At 41.5% G+C, this 24,750-nt stretch overlaps 1 protein-coding gene across 7 annotated transcripts in view; it reads right to left on the bottom strand.

The window, feature by feature from the left end:
* Positions 1-24,750, bottom strand: part of PARD3B (par-3 family cell polarity regulator beta) — a 437,068-nt gene that overhangs the window by 251,521 nt on the left and 160,797 nt on the right. For 6 of the 7 annotated variants that reach the window (XM_068948053.1, XM_068948054.1, XM_068948056.1 and 3 more), the window contains one exon: positions 19,551-19,657. The exons of the other annotated variant lie outside the window; for it this stretch is intronic. In XM_068948053.1, coding sequence (XP_068804154.1) covers positions 19,551-19,657 — 107 coding nt within the window. The remainder of the gene's footprint in view (positions 1-19,550; positions 19,658-24,750) is intronic. 7 annotated transcript variants of the gene reach the window in all.

The following is a 24,750-nucleotide window of genomic DNA, read 5'->3' as shown; positions in this document are numbered from 1 at the left end:
TTCCCCTGTAGACGGGAAGGTCTTGCTCGCTTCCTCCTGATCTGGCATTGCCATGCAGGGTACGTTACATTACGTTTTCCTCAGCGTACAACATATGGTAGTAATTGCTAGTTATGTTACTACTTTTCCTCATATGGGATTATCATAGTGAAGCAACAGCACTGATTAATCAATTAGCATAGATTCATCAGAGAAGCGATGAAAGATAGGGCAATGTAATTGTGTTTACTGAACAATGGATGACAGTGTGCTTAAAGCCAAGGCTTCCTAATACACAGCCACCTAACATTATATATACATAATATTATGAGTATTTAAAACATTTTCAGTGCAGAACTAGAGAGAAAACAATTAGAAAGACTGCAAACAGGCACTTGCAAGTAACGTTAGAGTCTGAAGAACGCGCAGGGATGAGAACACAAGACAGATGGCGCCGAGTTAGGGGAATATTTCAGCTTTGACTAAATCTTTGCAAAACAGCTGAATCATTTCTTATACTATACATAGCCATGTCCGCACAGTACAGTAGCCCACAGTATCAACAGGCAAAAAAAGGTGAATGCTTTGCTAAAAATATAGGAAATGCTTTGCTAAAAATAAGAAGGTGGAAGGTTATGCCCACCATACTCTGTGAAATCAGAGATTTTCATATAAATCAGAGACCAGGCCCCCTCGAGAGACCCCGCCTATAACTTGGCATAGATTTGAACGCTCTCACAGACCCGCTCATCCAGTGATTTCCCAAGAAGCCTCCACAACGTGCCAGGGAACCAGAGCCGGTGATTTGTTCAGAGCCTCCTCAGCTTGGAACGCAGCCCTTGAATACAAGGTACTAAAAATGACATCGCTTGTTTAGATTAAAGGCACTTTCTTTCCTGCTGGGAGTTAAGTATTCCCCCCTTAAGTTTGTGGGCTGCAAATTTATTTACTCTTCAGCAGATTCAGGCATCAAGTTAATGAAGACTGAAGCAAGCGGATACGTCATAAGTGGGTTACTGGTAACCATCTGAGCATCAGACATCTGAAATAGCCTTCAGACATCTAATATTTCACCATTTTCTCCCTAATTTCAGAGATGTCAAACTCCCAAATAAATTTTGTAAGAGAAATTTGCAAGTAAAGTTCTTCCAAAATCCTACATGGTGACAAAGGCCCCATGGACGCGTCAGAGCACATCTCGGCACGGGGCAGAATTACTGCTGTCGAAATCCCTCTCGCTGCTGGGTCCGGACATTCCCTCAATCACATCGCCGCCCCTCGCTCGCGACAAAACCTTCCTTGTCCCGTGGCGGGGGAGCCGCGGTGCTAGCCTAGCGACAAACTTAGGCAAGTCAGTCTTGCCGGCCCTCTACTTGGCAGGCAACCCCCAGTCTGGAGATGCTTCACGTTTTTCTTTTTGCATGCTTCAAGTCCAAGAACAAACTTGTCACAGGAGAAACAGGCCTTCACTCTTGAAGGCGCTCTTAAGGGACTGAGGGAACATTTTAACCTAGACAGGACCAAACAAGTGAACAAGGGTTAAACGTTGTGTGAATCTCTTCAAGGAATTGAGAATTGCCTGCATCTGAATGTCAGAAAACATACTGCCCTACATAAAAGCCCTTGATCTTTATCCTAATTCTCAATGGAAATTAAGGGAACTGTGTAGCATTTCAATTCTGTGCAACAGTATACAAAACCTTATTTCAGGATCTGCAATTACAGTCAGAGGGTGATCCTGAATTTATGAGTGGATATTATTAATAAATCTGAGTTGACTCCTGTGAGCCAAGACATTACTATCACCGGCTTATCTTGAACCTAGTAGGTAATTTAAACCAGAGACCGATCACCTGAGAGTACATTGTTATTTCCAACAAATCCTTATGAATCATAATGGTATTTTCAACAATCTCCTAGGATTTTTAAAAGTCATCAGAAAATAATCTTCCATAAAATGATCTGGTTTCATGTTAATTATTAACTACACTTTGAAATAACAGCACTGGTTAGTAAATAATTTGACAGCACTAAAATCTGCACTGGAAGAAAACAGGATTTATCACATGACCTGAAGAAAGCAGGGAGCAGAATACTTCTTAATCAAAGACGTATCATCATATTCACTGGAAATAACATAGTACAGCAATAATAAAGTCATACAGAGGAATTAAGCTCAAAATATTAGAACAAGTAATATTCGCAGAGTTTTACCTACTTATCAGAGATTAAGAGGGGGCCAATCTTATACAGTGAGAGCTCTCACAAGTGGTTTTTTTTTTTTTTTTTTTAAGAGAAAATAAGCAAAGGGAATCGCACAGCCAACTCCGTTTTCACACTATAAAGGTACATTTATCGACTGAAATTGCTTTCATGAGATTATAGAGCAGCTTAATTGCGCTATAGTTGTTAACTAATAGCTGCATCGTTAATTGCAAGAACAAAGGTCAGAGACTACATTGCCGTTGCGTAGGTAAGCGTGACAAGTGACAGGAGCAAACGAGTAATTCTCTGTAAGACAGACTACAATGCAAGTTACCAGCTCTCCTATTTCTTGTGCGCATCCCTAAACAAAGGAGCAAAACTGTATGACCTGCTTTTTTCCTTTTGAGAAAAATAGGAGAGGAGTGAGCCATGAGAAGAGTTAGTAATAAAAAGGGCTTCCAGCAGAAATACCTGACTTTTGCGTATCCCTCTTAAAATAAACAGTATCACTTATATTAGTGGTTTCCTACAAACAAATCATCCCAGGGACACGTTAGTACATAACTGTGGGCCAAAAAGTGAAAGGAAATAGCTAATCTATCTCCTCTTTAATGCCTTTATGTTACTCCATCCTTCCCTAACCTCTTCACAGAGGATGCTCAAGCTGGTTTTGAGCAAGCAGAGAAGCTACCCACTGTGACAAAACAGCTCCCTTGTTTCCAGCTTTTCAAATGAGGAATCATGGTAACTTTTACTGCAAAGACTTGGAAGCCAAAAGTCTGGCACCAAGCAGCAGAGTAAATGAAGCTCCAAGCTACTTTTAATGTGTGTCAACTAAAATAGTTATCAACTACTTCCTTCCACACTTAAGTCTCAATCAAAGCAAAACACATCAGAGCATTCCAACAAGTTACAAAGTAATGTGCAAAACGGATTAACACAGTAACACACAAGGATGCTGCTTATGTTAGCAGATAAGCAGCTTTCACTTCTGCATTCTATTTAATTGTGAGATTTCTGGGAAACATTTAGAATAGGTATAAGTGACCTTTTTCTCACTCTACATTTTAGTTTAAGAAATTCAAAATTCAGGCACTCCTTCAATAGTTACAAGATGCTGGATCATGTTCAGCAAGACTGAAAAAGCTTTGCTTTATGAACCTCTAATTTCAGCTGCACCTCTGCCTAGAAGACTCGTTTTTATCGCGGTTCATGAAAAAACGGTATCCAGTCAGCATTCTACTCCGTGACAGCCCTTAGCTGAGCTGTTTGCTCTTCACGTTACCTGCTGGAGCCAGTTCATCTCACAATGGTACAAAGCAGAAAACAGTGAAGCAACTTGCAGTGAAAAGCTATTTTATGAGCCAACACAGAGCAACTCGGTGAAGCTGCTCTCAGAAATAACGCGTGTAGGCAGAAGTGGCTTACAAATAAATCTTCCTGCAAGTTCTAGGTCTGTCCAAACCTCCCCCGACCTCTAGAATACCTCTTCTCCCACCCCTCCCCTTAGGCTCACAACACCTTCCTTAGATTTCCTCGTTTTAGGAGGCCCTAGTTTTTTTATTGCTCCCTGTGAATGCCAAGGTCAGCATTAAGGCTCTGCTTGGGACAGAAACTGAGGAGTGACAAGAAGCCTGAGGATGTCTGAGTACTTAATAATGTGTCTGAGCTAAGGCATGCGAAGGGAGGTAGAGCTAAACGTTAAGATGTCTCTAACTGGCAAGTTCCTTGATTTTTAACAAATGTGTTGACAGCAAATTTGAGCAACTTCAACTCTAACTTAAGAAAGTTTTTATGTGCATGAATTATTTAGGCTTTAAAACTTCAGTTCAATAAGCTTAGACACAGAGTACAGTACAGTTTTGTTTATCAGTTAAATATTTCAAATATTATTACTTATGAATAAACCCAACATGAATTATCCAGGTCTCATTATAATTAGAAAAACTCCACAACCAGAAAAGCTGAGAGACTAGCAGCATTTGTACTTTTTTTGTTCTGTAAGTAAACATTATGACCTATGCTAAATTCACTGATTTTTTTTTTTTTATTTAGAAAAGCAAATTTATAAGATGTTTTGCACAGGAAGGTTTCTCAAGTTATCGCATAGGAAAGTAAAGCTTTTTCTGAAGCCTTTGCATTATAACAATCCAAAGGCACAGCAAACTGCTAGACTTTGCTTGCATCTTCACTTATGCTGAGCAATACTAACCTGCATATTCAATAGCTCCAACCCTCTGTAGTGTAGTCTTAGTACTCAGAAAAAATTGTCTTCTCTCGTAGAAAGAAGAGGTAGGAAGAAATAGCTTCAATAAGTTGCTTCGTGAGGGAAGGAACAAGGTAGACTTTCCTAAAGAAAAGCCAAGTCAGAGATGAACTTTACCAAATTCAAAAGCAACTGAAGGAAGCACTCACTGCTTTCTTCTGAGAATGAACGCAACAGCCCAGGACCCTTGAAATGCAGCGTATCCTGCAGGCAGGAGCGATATGCCCTAGACAAAAGTAGCTCCTAGGAGAAAAGAGGATCATAAAGGGAACGACATATTTCCAAGTAGCCACGCGTAATCTCACACAGGGCTTTACGTTTCAACAAAAAGGCCCGTGAATTGCACTTCATATTAAAGGGAAGGACTTGATACACCAAACAAAACAATGGAGTAAGAGGATAAGACTGATCTGCGTGGCTGAACTGATGCACTGCTGCAGTTTAAGCTATTCAAAACTTGTCCAGCACGCGTTCGCTCTTGTACAATGGTAAAAGAGCGGTCAAGCCTGGAGATCACAAATACAGGCATCTGGGGAGCTGAATGCAAACTGGGGGGCGGGGGTTTGAACAGTTCTTTTTCCTCAAGTGTGGGCTGTCTGCAGCACAGTGCTGCGAGCACAAAAGGAGTTCAGATTTTAAAAGCAAGAGATGAGGCTTTCCATTTACCGTATTCTCTCCCTTTCCTGTTTTAAGGGTTATAACATCCAATAGCAACAAGTTTAGTTAGCAAACCATAACTGCAACATTACTGGCTCATATAGGAAGCAATGCCGGAACCAGAACTACTACAGTGATGATCACACCTGACCCGGTCAGAAAACGCGCGTTTGTTCGCTCTGCGCAAGAATCTCCATGGTTGTAACTAATTCCAACAGCTAGCCCCACCGAGCCCAGAGATCACAAACGCAGGCATCTGGGGAGCTGAGTGCAAGCTGGAAGAACAGGTCAAACAGTTCTTTTTCCTCAAGCCTGAACTGTCTTACATCGTCGCAGCAATCAAACAGGAGCTGTTTATCACATGAAAGCAAATATTATTTCTGTTGTTATGGCTATTGAGACATCTGATAGCCTCAGGCAACCCAAAAGGGCCCCAACAATAACTGCTCAACTTAAAAGCCAAAGGGCAGATACCCTTGAAGTGAGAGATGACACAGAAACAGGAGTCGACCTTGAAGTTCAGTTTGATGGAAAGAACCTGAACACTTCAGGGTATTTCCCATTCATCTTCACAACCCTCTCCAAGGCAGAAGGGGCACACTTGATAACTGATAGCGCCAAACGCCAGAGAACATAGCAGCACAACGTACTTCCCACAAAGACAAACTCCTCCTCGAGGCAAAGGCAGAGACCATCAGAAGTGCAGTTCAGAAGCGTTCAGGCAAGTGGCACTGGGGAATGGTTTTTGTCGGGTTCCCAATTACCTTGCTGCTGAGAGGGCAGAAGTTAATGATATTTTGTGAACTAATTAAACTTTACAGAACGTTTTAAATAATTCTCTGCTACATGTGAGTGACAGATACCTTCGTCACAGAAAACGTCAGCTGTCTCTGCTAAGAAGATCCTTTAATTCTTTAGCAGCTGGCCTGAACAGGTACAGAAGTTGTCAGACCCAAGCGCATCAAAACCTACTGCTTGCGAGCACATTAAAATTAGTGGAAAGGACAACACTGGATTTCCAATCCTGTGTTTGGCTCACTGTTTTTGGAGCCCTCCAACACCGTCCTGGAAGCAGATAACATACTCCCCAGAAAATAAATGCTCGCTTCTAGGGATAGCGGGTTTCAAGTTGGATTAACAGCATGACTCAAAGTCCACAGCTGAGTCCCTTGGGTCTTTGGTTATCTTCTGAAGCAATATTGATACTTCTTGGCACAGGAAAAGAAAATGACAATTACTTCTCTGCTGGGAAAGGGGACTACAAGTCACTACGCAATCATAGGCAAGGCTAGCATGCTCAGGAAAGGATCCCCCCTCTGCCCCTTTGGAGAAATCATGCTGCTTTTGTGTAACTCCCGCTTCTCACTGGTGAAGAGGTACGCGTATGTGTATAAAAGGCTTTTATCTCTGTATAAAGGCTGCTATATGTTACATATTCCCAAAGCTGTTCTAGGGACATGGGTCTGTAATTCCTCCTTAAATCAAAGGTTAACAGTTCTTGGGTTCACAGTTTCTGTTAACAGTGAGAGCATTATTTACCACCTGTATTTCACCTTTTCCGTTGCTGCAGACAGTGGCTTCAATCTGCGGTCAACAGACCACTGAAAGACGCTTGAGTACTTTTAAGAGTTCATTAAAAAAAGTAACTGAACAGCTAGGTTCAAGCTTGATAGGTTTAAGCCTATCAAGCAGGCTTAAATTCAATATACATGGACTGTATCTTCACTGGAAGAGTATCAGGAGTCCACAAATTTAAAAAAAAAAAAAGTCAAACACACAACCATAAGTGACAGAGGGGGAAAAAAATTTATACAAGTAAAATTATAAGCTACACTCCAGGTAAGTTGGTTGGTGTTTCCGACACTGGTAGAGACAACTTCTCCCCTTTTGTCAGGGAAAGGGAGAAAATGGAGTTCTTTCTTTTCCATAAAGATAAAACTGAACAGATAGCCAGGATAGCCGCTGTTCTTTCTCACGGATTCACTTCAGATTTATTTATAGTAGCGTTTGCCACCTTTACCTGCAAATGCCACCAAAGAGCTAGTGACTTCATATAAGTTTCTTGGTTTAATAGCATATGTGGTGCCTCTGCCCCTCCCTCAAAATAAACAAAACTAATCAGGTCTAAAAATGAGTTTATATCTTGCTGTTCAAAGCAAACAGAAAGAGTTGGGCACAGATAAACTAATTTTCACCTGTTTCTGCTTACTGCATATACACTAACTCAATTTAGATTGATCGGAAAACGTTTGCAGACTTACTACAGCGGCACAAGGGTAACTCCATCCATTCAGCTGATTTTAAAAAAGGCACACCAAGATGAAACGTTGTTTGCGCTCCTTTTTAATTTTATTTTAGCTCTTTGTTTACCTCTTCACTTCAAAGCACTTCCAATATGAAGAACAGTTTCAGTGTGACAACTTAGGAAAATTAAAATAGAAAAAATGTGCCAGCATCAATCTGCTTTACATTGGGAAGCACAACAGCCTTGAGAGAGAGAAATGACGGCATATGAGAGCACGCTATAATGAACCCAGAAGCGCTATCTGCAGTAGGAAGAGTGTATTAGACTAGAGGTTGAACACTCCTGACACAATTTGCCTTCCTCAATAAGAGCTTTTTGTTCCCCAGTTTCAGGGTAGAGTTTTTCACTCCAAAACTACATGAAAATTATCAATAGCAAAGCTCACAATTCTCCCCCTTCACGGAACAGCGGAGGTTGGCAGGGACCTCCGGAGATCATCTAGTCCAACCCCCCTGCTCAAGCAAGGTCACCTAGAGCAAGCTGCCCAGGATTGTGTCCAGGCAGCTTTTCAGTATCTCCCAGGGTGGAGACTCCATAACCTCTCTGGGCAACCTGCTCCTGTTCTCTTTGCTAGCACCTCTTACTTGTTTGAATTAGTTGGGGGGAGAGAACAAAACAAACAAAAAAACCCAAAAACCACACACACCACCACACACAGAACTTGCTTAAAGTCCAAATCCAGAAAAGTAAAGCACATAGTAAGATCGAGCCTGCAAGAGACATCTGTGACCTGTGCCCTTTTCCACTGCAGCCTTATGCCGGTCTGGAAAGGAAGGAAAACGGCCACTGCAAGTGAGCCGGGAAGCGCAGCAGCTCGCAGCGCCTGCCAGACAGCCCAGACAAGCTGGAGATGACGCGAGCCAGCATCCCTTGTGCCTGCGACGGGGGACAGCCAGGGAGGGCATCAGCCCAGACAGCAAGAGAAAAGGCTGCCAGTGCTTCCAAAGAGACGAGCTGATGGACAGGCCCCAAGCAGCAGGGCCACGCTGTCTTGGGCAGCCTCTGTCCCGCCGCGGCGCACTGCGGTCGGGAGGCGCGCCAGGGCACGCAGCCCCGCGGCACGAGAGGCACCGGCCGAGGGGCTGCGAGCCAGCCCAGCCTGGGCGCCACCTCCACAGCCCCGCGTTCACATGGCGGCCCAAGCCCGCTACGAAACATGATCCTGCTTAAGAGGAGGTCAGAGAGGGTTTAAGGAGCCTGAGCCCAGCAGTAATGGTAAAAATCAGTGGAAGGTGCCTGGGTTGCCAAGGCCGCCTCAGGTTTCCACGTTGCTGGAAAGCAAGTTTTACTTTGAGTTTTAGTCTTGGATTCCTTTTGGACAGACACCCTTTCATTATCTGTGAACCGAAACTCCCCTTCTTTTCACAGCAACACGTGAGGTGCAATTTCAATTCTCTTCTAAAAGATATTGTTAGCAAAGGGCACCGCATGGAAATACACGCTGTATGTGCCAATCAGCGACTAGTATCATTTTATATCACTTTGCAAAAACATGCCTTCCCACTAAAACAATCTTTTGGTATGGTCAGAGCAGAGGCGTTTTTCTTCCTCTGCTTGGAAAAAAAAAAAAAATACACACACACACACGTTTAAGAACTAATGAGTGCTATGTACTTGCTCTCTAACTCTATTTCTAATTTGTACCATTTTATTTAATATGTATTAACCAAAAGCCTAATTATTTTAGCTATTTTAAAATAATCAAAAGAAATCGATTATAAATTGTACGCATTGAATCAAATATTTTTGCATTTAAGTTTTTCCAGTACAAACTAAACATATCTATCTGCCACCCAGAGTCACAAATCAGCCCTAAATATACATTCTGGTAAGAGTGGCACAGAAAGATAGCCCTGAAGCAATCTTACCAATTGAATATGAAAAAATTTGAAATATTTCTATCATAATAATTATCTCAATTAATTATAAATATCGAGTCATTTTAGCAAAAAAAATTAAATTACTGTAAACCTAGAACCTGCATGCTAAACCTGTGCAAAAAGGCAAATTGCATCAGATGCTACATATAAATGCTTTTAATGGAACTAACACGAAGAATTTGATGTTTTATACACTTCTGATAAAATTCTAAATACATATCACAGGCAGCAAATTCATTCCCCAAAGTGACATAATCTGTTGGCATAATGCCATGCCGTGAAAAAAATTAAATTTTATTTATAGGAACACGCATCTGGTTCTGATGAACTTACTTTACCTGCTAATACCAGTGTTTGTATGATTGATGACATTAACAGAATAGTGTCATCAACATCTCTCAAAACAGCCATTTGAAAATGACAGGTACATACAAAGACGACATTGAAAGCTAAAAAGGCATAGCATCGTTGCTGCACATTAAACAATCATTTTGGTCCACAGTGTTTGTAAACTCAAGGATAGCTTCCTTATCATAATTAATAAGATAATCCTTAATGTAAAAATATTTCTGCTGTTGACATTCTCTTGCTATGTTCTCAGCTGCTAACGAGAAGAATATATACTAGAGATCCCCATTTGTACAGGAACTAGATTGTCAGTTTGATCATAACAAAGTACCCTTTCTAGTAAGGTTTGGTTACATCTATGAATAGCAATCCAGAAAATTTCCCTTCTTCTGGTCTGTAAGGTACGAGAGAGAGTTTTCTCTATATGATTACCTCCACTCTTAAAAAAATAAGGAGTCAAAGATAAGCGAGAATAGAGTAGACCGAAGGGGAACTTGCTTCTCCTTTTACTCCAAAATTTACAGAATAATTCTAAATTATAAACATTTTTCCACTGCAATCACTTTTTGAGTCGATTCCAATTCTCTTTATTCTTCTGAGCCTCCCTGGTAGAAACGTGAGGGGGGACTTGCACTATTCTTACCACCATACAAAAAAGTTGCTTTGCAGAGAACACACCACCTCAATCAACAATTTCAGAATACGTTTCGTGGAATACTCTTCTCAAGAGACATAACATTATTGAATTCAACCTCTCAAATGGAAATCTGAGAGTATCCAAGAAAGTAGGTGCTATGAATGAAGGAAATACAGATATATTCATGATTTAGTACATGTTAGCCACTCAGCCTTCATACCTGTTTCCATGCTGTGGAATTTGCACCATTAAGAAAAGTGCATCTTTGCGGAACCCTACAGAAACACCTCCTGATGCCTCTGCAGCTATGCTTGGCGCCTCGCAGATCTAAGGAAAATGCTTCTACGTTCTTAGAGAAATGAAAAACAGTGTTAAGGCACTAATTCTTTAGCTAACAAGAATATCACTACAAAAATTTCTGAAAAATAGATTGGTCACCAAGAACTGCAGCACCACAGGTTTGATTTATTTAGACTGTTTAGTTTTAAACGAAACATCCATACTTTGGCTATGTCTCCTGAAACCAAATAGAAGGGAATATCTTTATTCCTTCTGACAAATAGAGTTTTTTCTCTGTTGTGACTTAAAATCCATTTAATCTTTGTTTCCTTGTTTTCCGGCCTTTCCTTTAACATCTTCTCAACCTCTCAGAGAAGTGTTTTACAAAATTTCCCTTAGAATATGCCTCTCCTGCATCAGGAACAAAGAATTCATTTGGGCTTTTATGGAAAATGTCAAAAGATGAGGAGATGAAGAATAGCTGGCCCTCGCTCAGCAGTGCTACTTGCAGAACCTACTTTATCCCAAAAGAGTGGATTTCTGTGTGTTCCCTATCCCGCTGTTTGAAGGCGTATTAAAGTTTTTGCAGAGTTTTAAAGAATGGGGGGCTGTGTCCCCCTCTCCTTTTTGGGGAGGGGAAGGGGAATGGAACTGAACTCCGGATTTGAAGAACATCCACCATGTTTCTCAGGCTGACATGAGGTCAGCTGAGGAGGAGGACTTTCCTCTTCTTCCCGTAAAGCTGACAGGTATGCTGCGAAACTGATTGTTCCCGGTGATTCTAAAAAACACCAGGGGAAAGGAAAAGAGAGAGACCAATTTATCTTCACAGATGTTAAACGTATAATCACCTCAGATACACCACTATTCAGTTCAACGGAGCAAGTACGTTACAAAAAGCCTAGCAGCTTTTTTATTTAAGGTATAAGTTTCATGCTACCCTATTTCAGCCAGCGGCTAAACAGACAGCTGTGCGGATGCCAACAGGGAGAGTAATTCCACAAACTTCTTACGATACCAGGATATGCCCTCAGCCAGTCAGAGTGTGTGCCACAGTTCAAACACGGGAGTATTACGAGCATACCTCGGGACTAATGCAGGTAAGAAAGCCGTATTTCTTGAATTCTTCAGAGAGGAACTTGGAGATTCGTATGTTCCAATCCAAATTTAAACAAAAGCAAATTCAAGACAAAACTTAGTATTAGTACTATAACAAAAACAAAACAAAATCCACAAGCTACTGCTCAGCTTGCTTTTCAAGCAAAAGTAGCCTGCTGTTCTTGAAAGATTTCTCTTCGGGGTCAAAGTTTTCCTCTTCTATGGGATATTGCAATCACTGGCAAAAATCAAAGTTGAGGTGTTTGATCCAAATCTTGAATCTTGCTAAATCACCCTCACCATTTTAGTCTATATTCACAAGGGTCTCGGGTTACTATTTCCACTTTGCCGTCAAACGCACGCGACTCCAAGAGCGCACAGAACGCAGCAGCAGTAGAATACTTCTCCCTTCATTCCAATTACCACTGCAAGGAACCGCTTTATGGGCGCACAGGAAACGGGGACTTGCTGATCTAAAAAAAAAATTGTGACTTTGCAGGTTTCAAAGAGCACTACATTATAATAACTACTGCAAAAAATATAAATCCAGACTAGCTGAGACATCAGCTATAAAGGAGAACAAGAAGTCTCTGGATAAGGTCTCTCAAGCGGGATGGGTAATTTAGTATCTAAGGGACCTCTATTAATCAATCACAACTTCTTTGAGCACAAATAACTATCCATCTTCTAAGAAAAACAAAACCACTGATCTTACTTTCGAAAGTACAGAAATATTAACCAGAATCAGAGGAGGGGCCTCATACTTCAGTGCCCTGAAAGATGACATATTTAAAAAAACCTTAAAAAGATTTTTCTTCCTAATGTCACAGCAGTATTGGGTTTGGGTTGCCACTGTTCTCAGTTGTCCACTGGGTTGCTGTGTTCAGAGAAAGTGTTATTTACATATTTTAATGATATGCATGCCAGTAGGACGCTGACTCACTCAGAACCCATTTTGTTTTAGCTAAATGTTTCTAGAGCTTGAGTAAATGATACGCACGAGCCACGTTGACTGTCGTCTTCCACTTTTAATTTCGCTGTCAGACATGCGAGCAACTTCCTAATGTTGCATTCCAATCTCAGGGCAATAAGCCTGCTGCGTAAGCTGCTTGCTAAAAGCTGTTCCAGATGGAACTAACAGGATTTTGTAGGACCCCAAAGATGGAGCTAGAGACGAACATGTGTCAAAAGCACTGACAGCATCACCCTCCTCTTTTCCTTTTTTGCCAGCAGTTTTTATTTCCACCCTATAATTCGTCCACATCCTTTATAACATAGGCCACACGGGGGAAAAAAGAAAGACTTTAAGTCTCACAGGCATCTTCCATCACCCGCAATCACATCTACCTGCCTATACAAGGCGGAGGTTTACAAACAATCAGGCATCTCAGAGACGACAGCAAAAGCCTGCAATATATTTTAAAATGGAAACAAAACCCAGGCCCCTACTAATCTGGTAAGTTCCAGAATGATGGAAAACTTTGGTTTTTTTCATAATACGTACTTTCCCTCATGAATACTCAATAAAAGCCTGCGTTCCTCTCCTTGGAAACAGGCTACAGAAAGCAACACGTTGGGTAACTTCTTTTACCAACTGCAACTTTTTTTCTGATAATTTATATACTGTATCATGGAACACTCATTATTAGCTCTTATTAAAGTACAACACAAAGAGTTTACTTATCCTTCTCAAATGAAAACGTGTAAATTACTCCCACTGCTCATCTCGTATAACACAGGTAGAAGAATGCACTTTTCTCAAATGCAAGCGGTGTGCAAGGAATCACCAAGAAGTCCTTCCCCTCCCCACTCACATACCTCTTTGCCCCCTCCAAAACGGAAATTACCACAGGGCACTTCTGTCCTCTTCTTCAGACGAGCAAGTCAGTACGCTGAAACGGTCTCAATATTTCGTTTAGATTTCTTAGTTTTTCCCTCTACAATACGTAGCAATTTCTTTTTGGTGAATAATACCACAGCACGTCGTACAATGAAGGGGTAAATCAGTGCAGGGTTCAAAAACAACGGGGGGGGGGGGGGGGGGGGAGGGGACAAGAGAATGGCTTTTGCTACCTTGACAGCCCTGAGCTAGCTGCACAGTCGCATTTGTAACAGCCTCTCTAAGAGCAGCCGTTTTCCATGGCGTAAGACTGCCACGCAGCTCCGGGCACTGCAGGGCCTCGCACCACCAGCCGCAAAACCCAACTCGCTGCACATGTCTCTATGATCATCTAATCAGACATCAGAAGAAATACAGTGACAAGCTCCTGCGCTGATTAGACATATTCTATATTTGTTCCACAGCATAAACAGACACACAGGAGCTGCTTTAAAAATGGACTCATCCAAGTCAATTCTGTTTTAAAAAACACAAACTGTTCAGAACTTTCCTACTGTTTGAATGACAGAAAATTACTTCTGCATCCCTCCAAATCTTCTGTTCACAGTTCCACATAGCAGTATTTCAAGAATAACAGTTAAATTATTAATAGGAAAGGTTTTGCTGGGGAAAAAAAAAAAGAAAATGCCTTCCAGAATGTAAAAACCTTGCTATTCTGCATGACACTGAGACCACGCTGCTACTACCGTGCAGCACAATCCTGCCCCTCCAGCAACACGCATTTTAATACCAGAGACGTGTTTCCGTTTCTACTTTACTTGCTACCTAATTACTAGATACTGACTAGCACAGGACAAAACGTTGCAAGTGCATGATCCTTCCAGCATTGCCACTTCCTGAAGAAGTGCCGAATTTCCCCACGACACTCGCTTTCCTTCCGAAGGCCCCCGCTGCTGGGATCACACTGTCAGGAGAGGACTGCGTATGGGAACACTAACGTGCGCACCGGAGTCTGGAATTAAAACTACCTGGCCTCACCAGGGTGAGTAAATGTTTGGCCTCTTAAAACACACTGAACAAGAGTTTTATCTTTTAAAAATAGACACAATACCCTTGCTCATTGCAGTGGAGTGTCTTAGCTGCAGCCCTAACAGAAACAAGCCTGAACAACTGCAGTTACGGCTCTGCAACTATGATTCAATCACTTCTGCAACTATGATTCAATCACTGTGTCCAAAAAAAAAAAAAAAGATCTTCTGTGCCCTGCAATGCTTTTAAATAGCATGATTATATAAAGTAATATTTTTGCCTTTTTCCTTAAAATAAAACACCGAAAACATTTTGAAAGTACTATTGATAATCTTTATCCCAGAAACAAGCTCTGATCACAACATTAATAACTTTATGTTCACATATACAACAATATGTAAAGGGAACAAACAACAGAGCTGCATCCTTTCATACACTCACATTATGCTAATCTGCAGGCACTTAATCAGAAAGGCTAATACATTACAAACAATTAACGGCCAGAAGAGGCAGGGGAGGTTTTGATCTTTTTTAATAAGGGCTTGAAGCAACGTTCTGATCGTATAGAAAACTTATCTAAAACTGCAAGTTATATGTTCATAATGCACACAATTCAGTCAAATTTAAGAAACATTCAGTTAAAACTTGAGACCAGATTGAGCCACAAGAACAGCTCTTCAACTGATCCAAACTCTCATTGTATCTTTAAATATGGATACATACAATTTAAAGCGGTCATTCTTATTTTAATTAACTTCAACTTCACCTAAGTATCCAGAAAACATGCTACTGTAAGCGAAAAATCACATCATACAGAATGTAGCATCCAGGAACGCATCAGCAGCTTAACAAGAGGAGGCAAAATCACGCACGAGGCAAAACTCCCATCAACTTAAATGGGACCATAATCTTCCTCAGTCTAAAACTCATGAACCCATAGTTAGGACAGATGAAGCCTGAAGATAGTAGGAAAGTCTGTCCCTGAGACAAAAGACAAATAAACAGAGGTAATAGCTCCAGAAAACAAAGTTCAAATGCTTCCGGTACACCTTAATAGTCAACCGTCTAGATGAACCAGACTAAGAGTAGCAACATGTGATTTGCTTTCTAGAAAAGTTCAAAACAAACAAGCAGAGCCCCAACCCCCCCCCCCCTCCAGTTCAGACTTTCTGCGTTGCTGCGTCCCATCCTTCCCCGGCTGGGGCTCGGGCAGAGGGATCTGCTTAGGAACTCTGGAGTTGATGCAGAGAACCTGAAACCACATCTTCTCTTGGCGAGCAGGAGAAAAACACTGCGGAAATGTTCAGTGGCAACAGAATACCTTCACTCTCTGAAAGGCTTCAATCACCTGAATTAAACAGCAGGGCAGCCCTATACACGGAAGAAGTGGAAGATTTCACGTCTTTTGAGAACCCCATGCTCTGAAGGCAGGCCAGTCAAGAGCCAAGACACAGCTGGACACACTTGGCAATTGTCCTAGCAAAGCTACGGCCCCAGGATTTTGACACATCCATTATGCTAGCGACGCCTCCACGGAAGAACTGTCTGAAGCCACAGCGATGGATGTTTGCATTTCCTGAAAGCCAGTCCAGGGCCCTATGATTATAACTGGTCAGAAAAGCTTAAGAGCTGACTCCATAAGTTATAAGTATCCCTAAGAAATACCTTTTGTTCCATAGCACGTTCAGACGTATGTTATCCCTGTTTTTGTCTCTAATATTAGAGTGTCTAGATTTTTCGGTGGCAGCTATCACAATAAGGGAGGGGAGGCCTGCATGAGAAAAGAAACTCAGATTCTGTGCCATCTGTTAAATGACTTCCAGTCTGAGAGAACAGATGCTGGACTTCACTACCAGCTTTTGACAGATCTAGAAATATTTTCTTAATTGGGGCTAAAACTCTTAACTATGACAGGATAAGTGTCAGAGAACGTCCAAAAGAATGGCACCAATTCTTCTCAAACTACCTGGCTCACTCAAAAACGCTGTCCTTCTGGTAAGCATGGTCTGGCATGAAACAGCCTTCCTTAGGATGAACATACACCGGAGCACTACACAAACCCACAAAACATGCCCTGCTTAGATTGACAGAAAATGCTGTCAGCTGCTCAAATCGTTCCTCACCGGAACTGGGTAGGAATTTCCTTTCCTTACATTGCTGCGTGTTCCTTATTTTATTTTGTGCGCTACCCTACTGCACGTCTGTCCTGCGCTCTCCTAGAGACGGAGTTGTGTCATCTTCAAAGACTCACGTGATAATCACCTATCAAATCTGGCCAACTACTGACACTGGTGTATCAGCACAAAAGCTTATTAAGGCAGCATACAGTGCAACTAAAAATGTCTACATAGAACTGAACTGCCAATTCCACACATGCCAAATGCCCAAAATGCCAAAACAATTAAACTAATTATGAAAGTTATTTTCTACGATAAACTGATAGCTGAGATAGCTGTGGCATAAATACAGAGGCTTAACTTTTACTATCTGTTGCACTGAAAACAAGTTAACCTACCAGCGGCTCCGAGTTTTCCAACTTACAGAGTTCAATGAAGCACTTAGGAAAAAGACATGTTTGTGGCAGAGGAAATGCAATAATAATTTTGAATTTCCAGCAATAAAGAATAAATGCATTTTCTCGAAATGCTGCTTTAAAGCATACCTGGAAGAGCACAGCTATATCCAAAATGCATCATTCACTTGTTTATGCCATGTTTTTTCAATTGTCAGATATCAATTCTTCCCTGTGTTTTAAAACAATCTGTATCTAATTTATGTTATTTACGCTTCTTATACTTCCCAATACATTATGCCAAAGCATATTTCAGCATGATTGATGATGAGAGTTTTAGAAATGGTACTGTTGCAAAAATAAGAGGTGGTATAAAGTAGTTTGCTGTAACAGATTTTTCTTATGACAATAAAAAAAACTTCTCAGACTTCCCCCCCCCCCCCCCCCCCCCCACTCATACAACATTTAAAAAAAATTTGAGGACCTTCCTCACTCTTGCCAAGTGCCTGTTACATCCAGGGCTGAAGGCAGAACGCTCTCCATTTTAGGTGCGGAGAATTCCTCTAGGCCTAGAGGATTCTCGTGTCCTCACACCACGGAGCGAAGCATCGCGAGCCTGTGACCTACGAGGCATTACTGGACTCCCCCACATCATGGCATAAAACGCACTTGCCGTTGCTAATATTATATTGAAAACAAAACTATCTTTCTTTCCCTGATGGTCACAAGTAAAACATTTACAATACATCCTGGAACTGAATGCAGTCATTTTATCAATTCGTCCATTTTTTGTTGAAGTTTCACGGTTATGAACTACCGGCTCAGCTCCTGACAATCACCTATGGCAGATTAAGTATTACGTCGCTAAGTACACACTTTGCAAATTTCTCAACTTCATAAACAGAGTAAGAGCTGCACTGTTAAACAAGAATTCGTCTGTGTACTTCAATTTATCAGAAAAGTCACTATTTACTGAATATGTAACTGCTAGCAGGAGGCTTCTCAGAAGAAGAAAAAAACTCTCAGCCCAAATAGATCTACCAAGTGAAGTGGGACATTGTCAAAGTTCAGCACCCTGCTATGCCATAACGAACTTGGAGAGTGAAAATTGCATCACACTGCAAACACAAGAGATTGTTAAATAGGACACGCACTAAATATTTGCAGGTGCATACACAGTTGGCCATGCAAAGAGAAACAACAAACAGCTAACTAAAATCCAGCCTTGGTCTTCAGAATTTACAAAGTTAAGATTCAGACCAATGAAACACCATTGATACGCAAATCATCGGACTTTCTGCTTACTTACCTTACTCCCACTCAACACAAGGTGTGATTTTTAAATACATCTTCAGCTGAGCAGGTTCCCACCTTCAGCCCTCGTTCCTGAACCACAGTTCATTCCAGCTGCTCCTTTACATGCTACTACAGCCGCCTGTAAAACCTGGTTATACATTGATTGTGATCTAGGTCGAAGCTGCCTCCTCCCTCTCAAAGCAGAAGTCTGGGGGTTTTGAGGGCTTTTGTTTGTTGGCTTCTGTTTTGAAAACCAGGTCTTCTCAATGATTCATATCAGTTCAAGTAAGCGGGGACAAGGAATGAATTGCAACAACGCAGAAGGAAGGTAGAGAGAAAGTCACTTGCATGTGTTTCACAGGCAGAGAAAATGCAGGTGTAACTGCATCCTCAGTTAAACCAGTGTTCACCTGGTATAAAGTAGTGCAGAAGCAGGCCCTGCAGAGCTTTCTAGGCAAAACAGCAACTCAGCTGAAAACCTCTTTTGCTCGATACATTTATATATCCCAGATGACACATTCAGAGATTCTGCCGAGCTTAATCTTTTTGAGTAATGCAAGAACACCCTCCCTTCACAAGAAGTTTCAGGCTCTGAAATTGCAAAGTAAAATACAGGGCCCAAGTGTCACCAAGACACCACCGCTTTCAGAAGCTTGAAGACAGCCTGCAATAACATCTGATTAAGCATTACTGCCTGCCCGCTAATTTTGTTTTTCCTCTAATATTTAGTAATGACCATATCAAGAACAAATTTGTCCTCATAATCAAAGAGTCACATTGTGAAATAGGAATCTAGGAGAAAGAAGAGATCTTATAAGACAGTAACAGGGTGCCAGAGGAAGAGAGAAAGGCCATCAGAAGACAAGAAAAGGAAAAAAGAACGCAAGACTGGTGACGAACGTTGAAAGAAAGTACGTTTTGCCATTAAGTAATGATAAACTGTACAATATAAAACTGAACAGAATCACAAACAATTCCCAAGAGTTCAGTTCATATTCCAGTGCCTTGTTCCACCACGGAGCGCTACTTAAGCCTCCTATTAAGTAAAGGGATTCACCTAAAACATCCATTTTGCTGGGAGACAGTTCACTCCTTTACAGGAGAGGAACACGATGCACTTTTTTTAGATTCCAATACGTTCAGCTTATAAAACAGCACCATACCTACAGATAAAAACAGTTTTTGCCCTTATTAAAAATGAGAATTACACAACACCTACTGCCACATGTGTGAGACTGTGGTCACCAGGATGGGAAGCACTTGGGTGGAAGTCAGCAGGCGGGCCCAAGGCTGGATCACTGCTCCTTCGCACCAAAAGCGGCGTGCCTACGAGGCAAAAGAAAGAGCAATGAATCAACAGTGTGGCAGGAACACAGCGTGGAGATTCACATGGTTTAACCAAGAGGCATACAGCTCCTACACAAGCTTCTCTGGGGCAACAGCAACCGAGTCTGCTACTATACCTAATGGCAGTGTGCCATTTGGTATTTACCGAGGTACGGACGTAAGACGGTTCCAACCTCGGTTACACAGACCTTCACTCCAGCTAAATTAGGTGAAAAATGTTGACAAATAGGAAAAAAAAAGACATTCTTTCAAAAACAAACAAGTAGCTGCAGGGATCTGCGACCACACGTGCTTTCAAACTGGCAGGGAAACCGTACACTTGGTCTAAGGAATAACAGCCAACAAACCCACGCTGGACTACTTTTGTTAGTTCCTAAAACTGGCAGTGGTTATGTAACTACACTGGCACTTCCTCTATCAGGAACCTTTCCTTCCACACTGAGGACAGCTTTCCTTGCATTTTCTACATTAGCCCAGCAAACTAGGATCTCACAATCCGATTTTCAACCCCTCCCGACTTTCTCCTGATGTATCTCCCAAAGCCATACTGAGCAACTGCTTGCCTGTCCAAGTTCAGCAAGGCCCTATTCAATCCATATGGAAATTAACTTTGGATGTGATGCTGTGACCATATGTATGGTTATAACGTTTATTTTCAGACGCTCATACGATGCAATAGTCCATCACTAGTACTGCCTTGCCTTCCCAACCTGAAGCATGTAAACAACTGCGCTCAGGCATAGGTTTTCCAGCGGAGGGGTAGGAGAAGGATAAACGGATGACAACTCGCTACATTAGTTTCACTTAGTATGTAATGCGTCTTGGGGTGGCTCTGCAAAGACAGCCTAAATAAGGTAGAGGTAATGATGCAAAGAGGAGCAGGGGGAAGGAATTTCATTCCCCGCAGATCTGCCTTTTGGTATCGATTCTGCCAGGACTGCAAGGGAACAGCCGCAGCCGTCGCAGCGCTTTCAGAAAAGCTGCCGATTAACCAGCGTTCTCGCAGGCATCTCCAGTTAAGACTTTCGCCTATCACTCACGTGCTCTGTTTGGGGATAACAAAGAGCAGTGCAGAGTTTCTAGTAACAGCGCTCTCCAGTTACCAGAACACACTGGTTCTTTAAAACACTCACCGCAAAGCCTCCAGGTGCCCGAGAGAAGACAGACACTCCTACTAATTTGAGGAAAGTATTTCTCATGTTATCCAAAATGAAATCAACAGACATGACTTTTCTTCAAGTCTTCCCAAAATAATTTATCCTAGCATTAAGAACAAACGTAGAGTATATCAGTCTAAGAGAACAATTTTTCACAAGTTGCAAGTGAGTGAGAACGAGATCATAACTGACAGTTATACTATTAATTATAGTGGCTGGGATTGATGGCAGCCCTAATTACTAGATCTATAATAGAAGTTTGTACTCGCAACACAGTTGCTTTGTTAACACAGGCACTAACTCAATTCTGGAGCAACCGTACCAAACTCACCCCCAGCCCAACTTGCTCGTCTTCAGTAGAATTACAGCTAGAACAAATACAAGCAGCTGACACCGAGCAGCAACAAGAGGATCTAACACTATTATCCTTCCTCTTGGTGAAGTTTTTTTTGTTTTTGTTTTTTTTAAATACACAAGTAATTCTTCTGACCTCTGCTTATGCAGGAAATCAATAAGAAAGGCAAAGGACAAGACTTAAATTTGCGTCCTAGTATCGATGGAATACACAAACAAAAATCAAAAGGTGAACATGGTTTTCTAGGCTCAATGATGATCTCAAGAGCTGGGATTATTTTCACAAGGACATTCTGAAGGGATTGATCACAACAATTATCCATTTTGTATCATTTCCAGAAGTGTCAGTAAGCCAAGAAGAAACCAAACTCCCACGACTTAAATCATCCTCTTCTTCACATGGTGCTAAAGACAGAGTTTTTCCCTCTAAGTGCATTTGGTAAGAAGGTGATGGACCAATTCAAGTTTGGCTTTCGTAACAGCTGTATCCTAGAACCCACCTTATTCCGTCACAGTAATAAACAGCCATTTACAGAAAAGGATTTCCTTCTCCTCCTCCTCAAACCGAGTTAAGTCTAGTTGTTGAGACGATCTACGCCTCTCTGGGACAACGCTGCAGGGGCATACAGAGGTCTATTTCTACGCTCTAGCCATTCCATCCTGCCAAACTCTGGTGGCCAAATTTTAAGAACTCTTCTGTGACACACTATAGGGCTAAATTACTAGTCGTTCTCACATCTTTAATCAATATTGTGAATATGTATTTCAATACATTTGTGGTTTTAAGTATGATATTACTGTCATGGGGTTTAAAAATTTATGGTGTTAAGTATGCAATTTAATACCATTACTAATTCTCTGACTTCAGTAAGTGAAATCAGATTTTCTTCATACGTTTTTCAGCTAAATAGTCTCAAAACACAAGTGGCTTCCCTGAACAATCCTCAACCTCATCAGATCTCTCCCAACTCCTGCCTAGGCACGCTGCTTGCAACTCCGGTATCACTCTCAAATGGGAATCTGAGTGTTCACCTCCCTCCCCATCTACCTTCCTTTCCCTTACTATTAGGGAGATATAAAACTCACTTAAAACAAAACAAAAGCAAAAAAACCAACCACACACCACTACAGTTGTCCAACTATGCTAAGTTTGACCTACCAGCACACTACTCATTCCAAATCTTAGCAGAAACTGCATCTCACTTTCTTGCCTGCAACTCATCATTTTTACCCTTTTTTTTCTTTTAAACACAGTTTATTTAGCTGCACAACAGTAAGTTCAATATCAAGCTATTCGTAGACGATTGTACATCAGCAGTAACATCGAGCATTATGGATACTTCCCTCTTCCACCAATGTCACAAAAGAGCACTCAAAAGGAAACAGTAGATATGGATTCAAAAACAAATTTTGTGAACTCTAAATCCACAGCGCGGTAAGTACTTTGAGTTTTAAAAATAGGGTAAGACAAACATTCATACAGCAACAGATTCCAAATCGTATTAACAACAACAACAACCCCTTAGATCAATACTTCGGCTTCACAGTTTAAACAAATTAAGCCCAGCTGTAGTTTATTAGTGGTCCCAGGCAGCAGACTCAGTTTAGTTAAACAAACATGTTGTATTTGCATATAAAAGCTGAAGTCAGAAAGCATTGGATTTTAAGTCACTCCTTGATTAAGGCAACAAACATTCCCTAAAATCATTTTTTCCTTCCATGACGAAAGAATTTTTGATGACCCATACCCAATTTCCAGTCTCTCTTCAATATAGCAATTTGAAAACAAATCGTGAGACACTCCTGTACAAGTCAGCCAGTATAATCTGGTCTCCACCCTCCCTTTTCAGGTAAACAGGCACATCAGAGAAATGCTCTCGCTAAACGACTACAAAACTAGGTGCATTGATACTTTCATTTCTAAATTTCACAACCCAGGCTCATATTCCAAACACAAATTCAAACACACTGTTGCTTATATTCTCGAGGCCATCATCCCAACCCCTTTTCTGGTTTCTGTCCTGACTTTTTCACCATGAGAAAAGGAAGTTACTCAAAGAGGATTAAAAATATATATATAACAATAATCCTCCACTGTTGAGGATACAAGGATGAAAAAAGCACTTACGTCAAGCTCATTCCTTCTCCCAAAGCCAAAGTTCTCCAATTAGATTTCTCCCTTTCCTGAGCTGTCTGCTACAACAAATTCCTCATCTCTCACTCCTTCCTCTCGCTTAGAGGCACACGAAGCCCCATCACCATGACTGCTATGAGACACAACAAGTGCTCTCATTTGTTCCAGGATCTCCTGGCTCCTGCAACAGGTGGAAGGAGATGTCTCCTGTAACACACCATTCAGGTAAGGCTAGTTTTAAGACCATGAGACAACGTTTCAGCACTTCTACCTCTTCCCTATTTCGACTGCTGCAAGATGCTGGTTTTCATCACGTTACCCTGCCCTGAATTTTTAAGATCCCTTCCACTTGCTGTCTGCCGCTCTGTTTTCCAGAGAGACTGAAGAAAGTGCCATTGTTCCATTCTCAGTTTCACAACCACCTCAACTTTGATACCAAAGTTTGCAGGAGCAGAAGGAAACTGGAAATAGTATCTTCCAACTTGGGAATATGGCTTGGCATTAATTCGGTTTCATTTTACACCTGAAAGATTTAATTTACTGCCGTGGGGTTCAGAAATTTATGGTGTTCATCTAGATCATCTCCCTGCTTGTGCAGGAGCAACAGGACTTTTCTGCCCATTGTTTACACTGCTGTAGCCCTCCTGCCAAGTGGTAGTGAGTTTCAGGGCCCTGCAGATCAGCTTCCCAGTGAAGGAAAAACCACTCACATGGAGTCTATTTTCTTTAATGTCTTTTAACTTATTTACTGATATATCAGTTCTCGAACAGAGATGTCACAAATCATGACATCTTTGTGATTAAGTCAAAGTCTTAAGGTGAAATTATCCAAATCCTCACCGTTTCTCACGCATACGCCCCAAAGACCCAGAAACATCAACCACTGAAACTACCTTTTATTAGAGGACAAAAATAATGAACTGAATCAAAAAAACCCTCTCTAAATAGAGGAAATCAAAATGGCAGATGGGGCAGATGACACTAAAGACTTGAGAAAAAGCTGTACCCTTCCTCCTTTGCAGGGTGAGTCCCCTGTTCTTTCGGAAGACAGCAATTTTCAGGGGCTCCCTGAGCTAAACAGCTCTCCTCAACCTCACCTGGTCTCCTCTGAGGCTCAGAGTCCGCTCCCTGCTGTGGGAAGACCTTTCACACCCCTCGGTGCCTCCCAGTCCATGCTCCTCCAGCAGGCTCCTTGTGTTCTATTTCAGCCTCTCCCTGCCTCTTCTGCACACTTACTGCTTTCTTTTTATTATGGGTTTTTATGTTATTCTATTCATGCTTTGGCATTAGTGCTGAACATTTACAATAACCAGTGTAAGCTCGGACAGAGAATGCACCTCTTTTCCCTGAATGATAAAACACAGAAAACATGCCCCTTCCCGCATAGCAAGTTGATCATATAAACATGTTGTGTACAAGCGCTACTG

Source organism: Struthio camelus, chromosome 6 (assembly GCF_040807025.1).
Source record: "Struthio camelus isolate bStrCam1 chromosome 6, bStrCam1.hap1, whole genome shotgun sequence".
Lineage (NCBI taxonomy): Eukaryota > Metazoa > Chordata > Aves > Struthioniformes > Struthionidae > Struthio > Struthio camelus.
The sequence above is the reverse complement of the archived record's forward strand: the minus strand, read 5'-3'. Positions and strand labels throughout refer to the sequence as shown.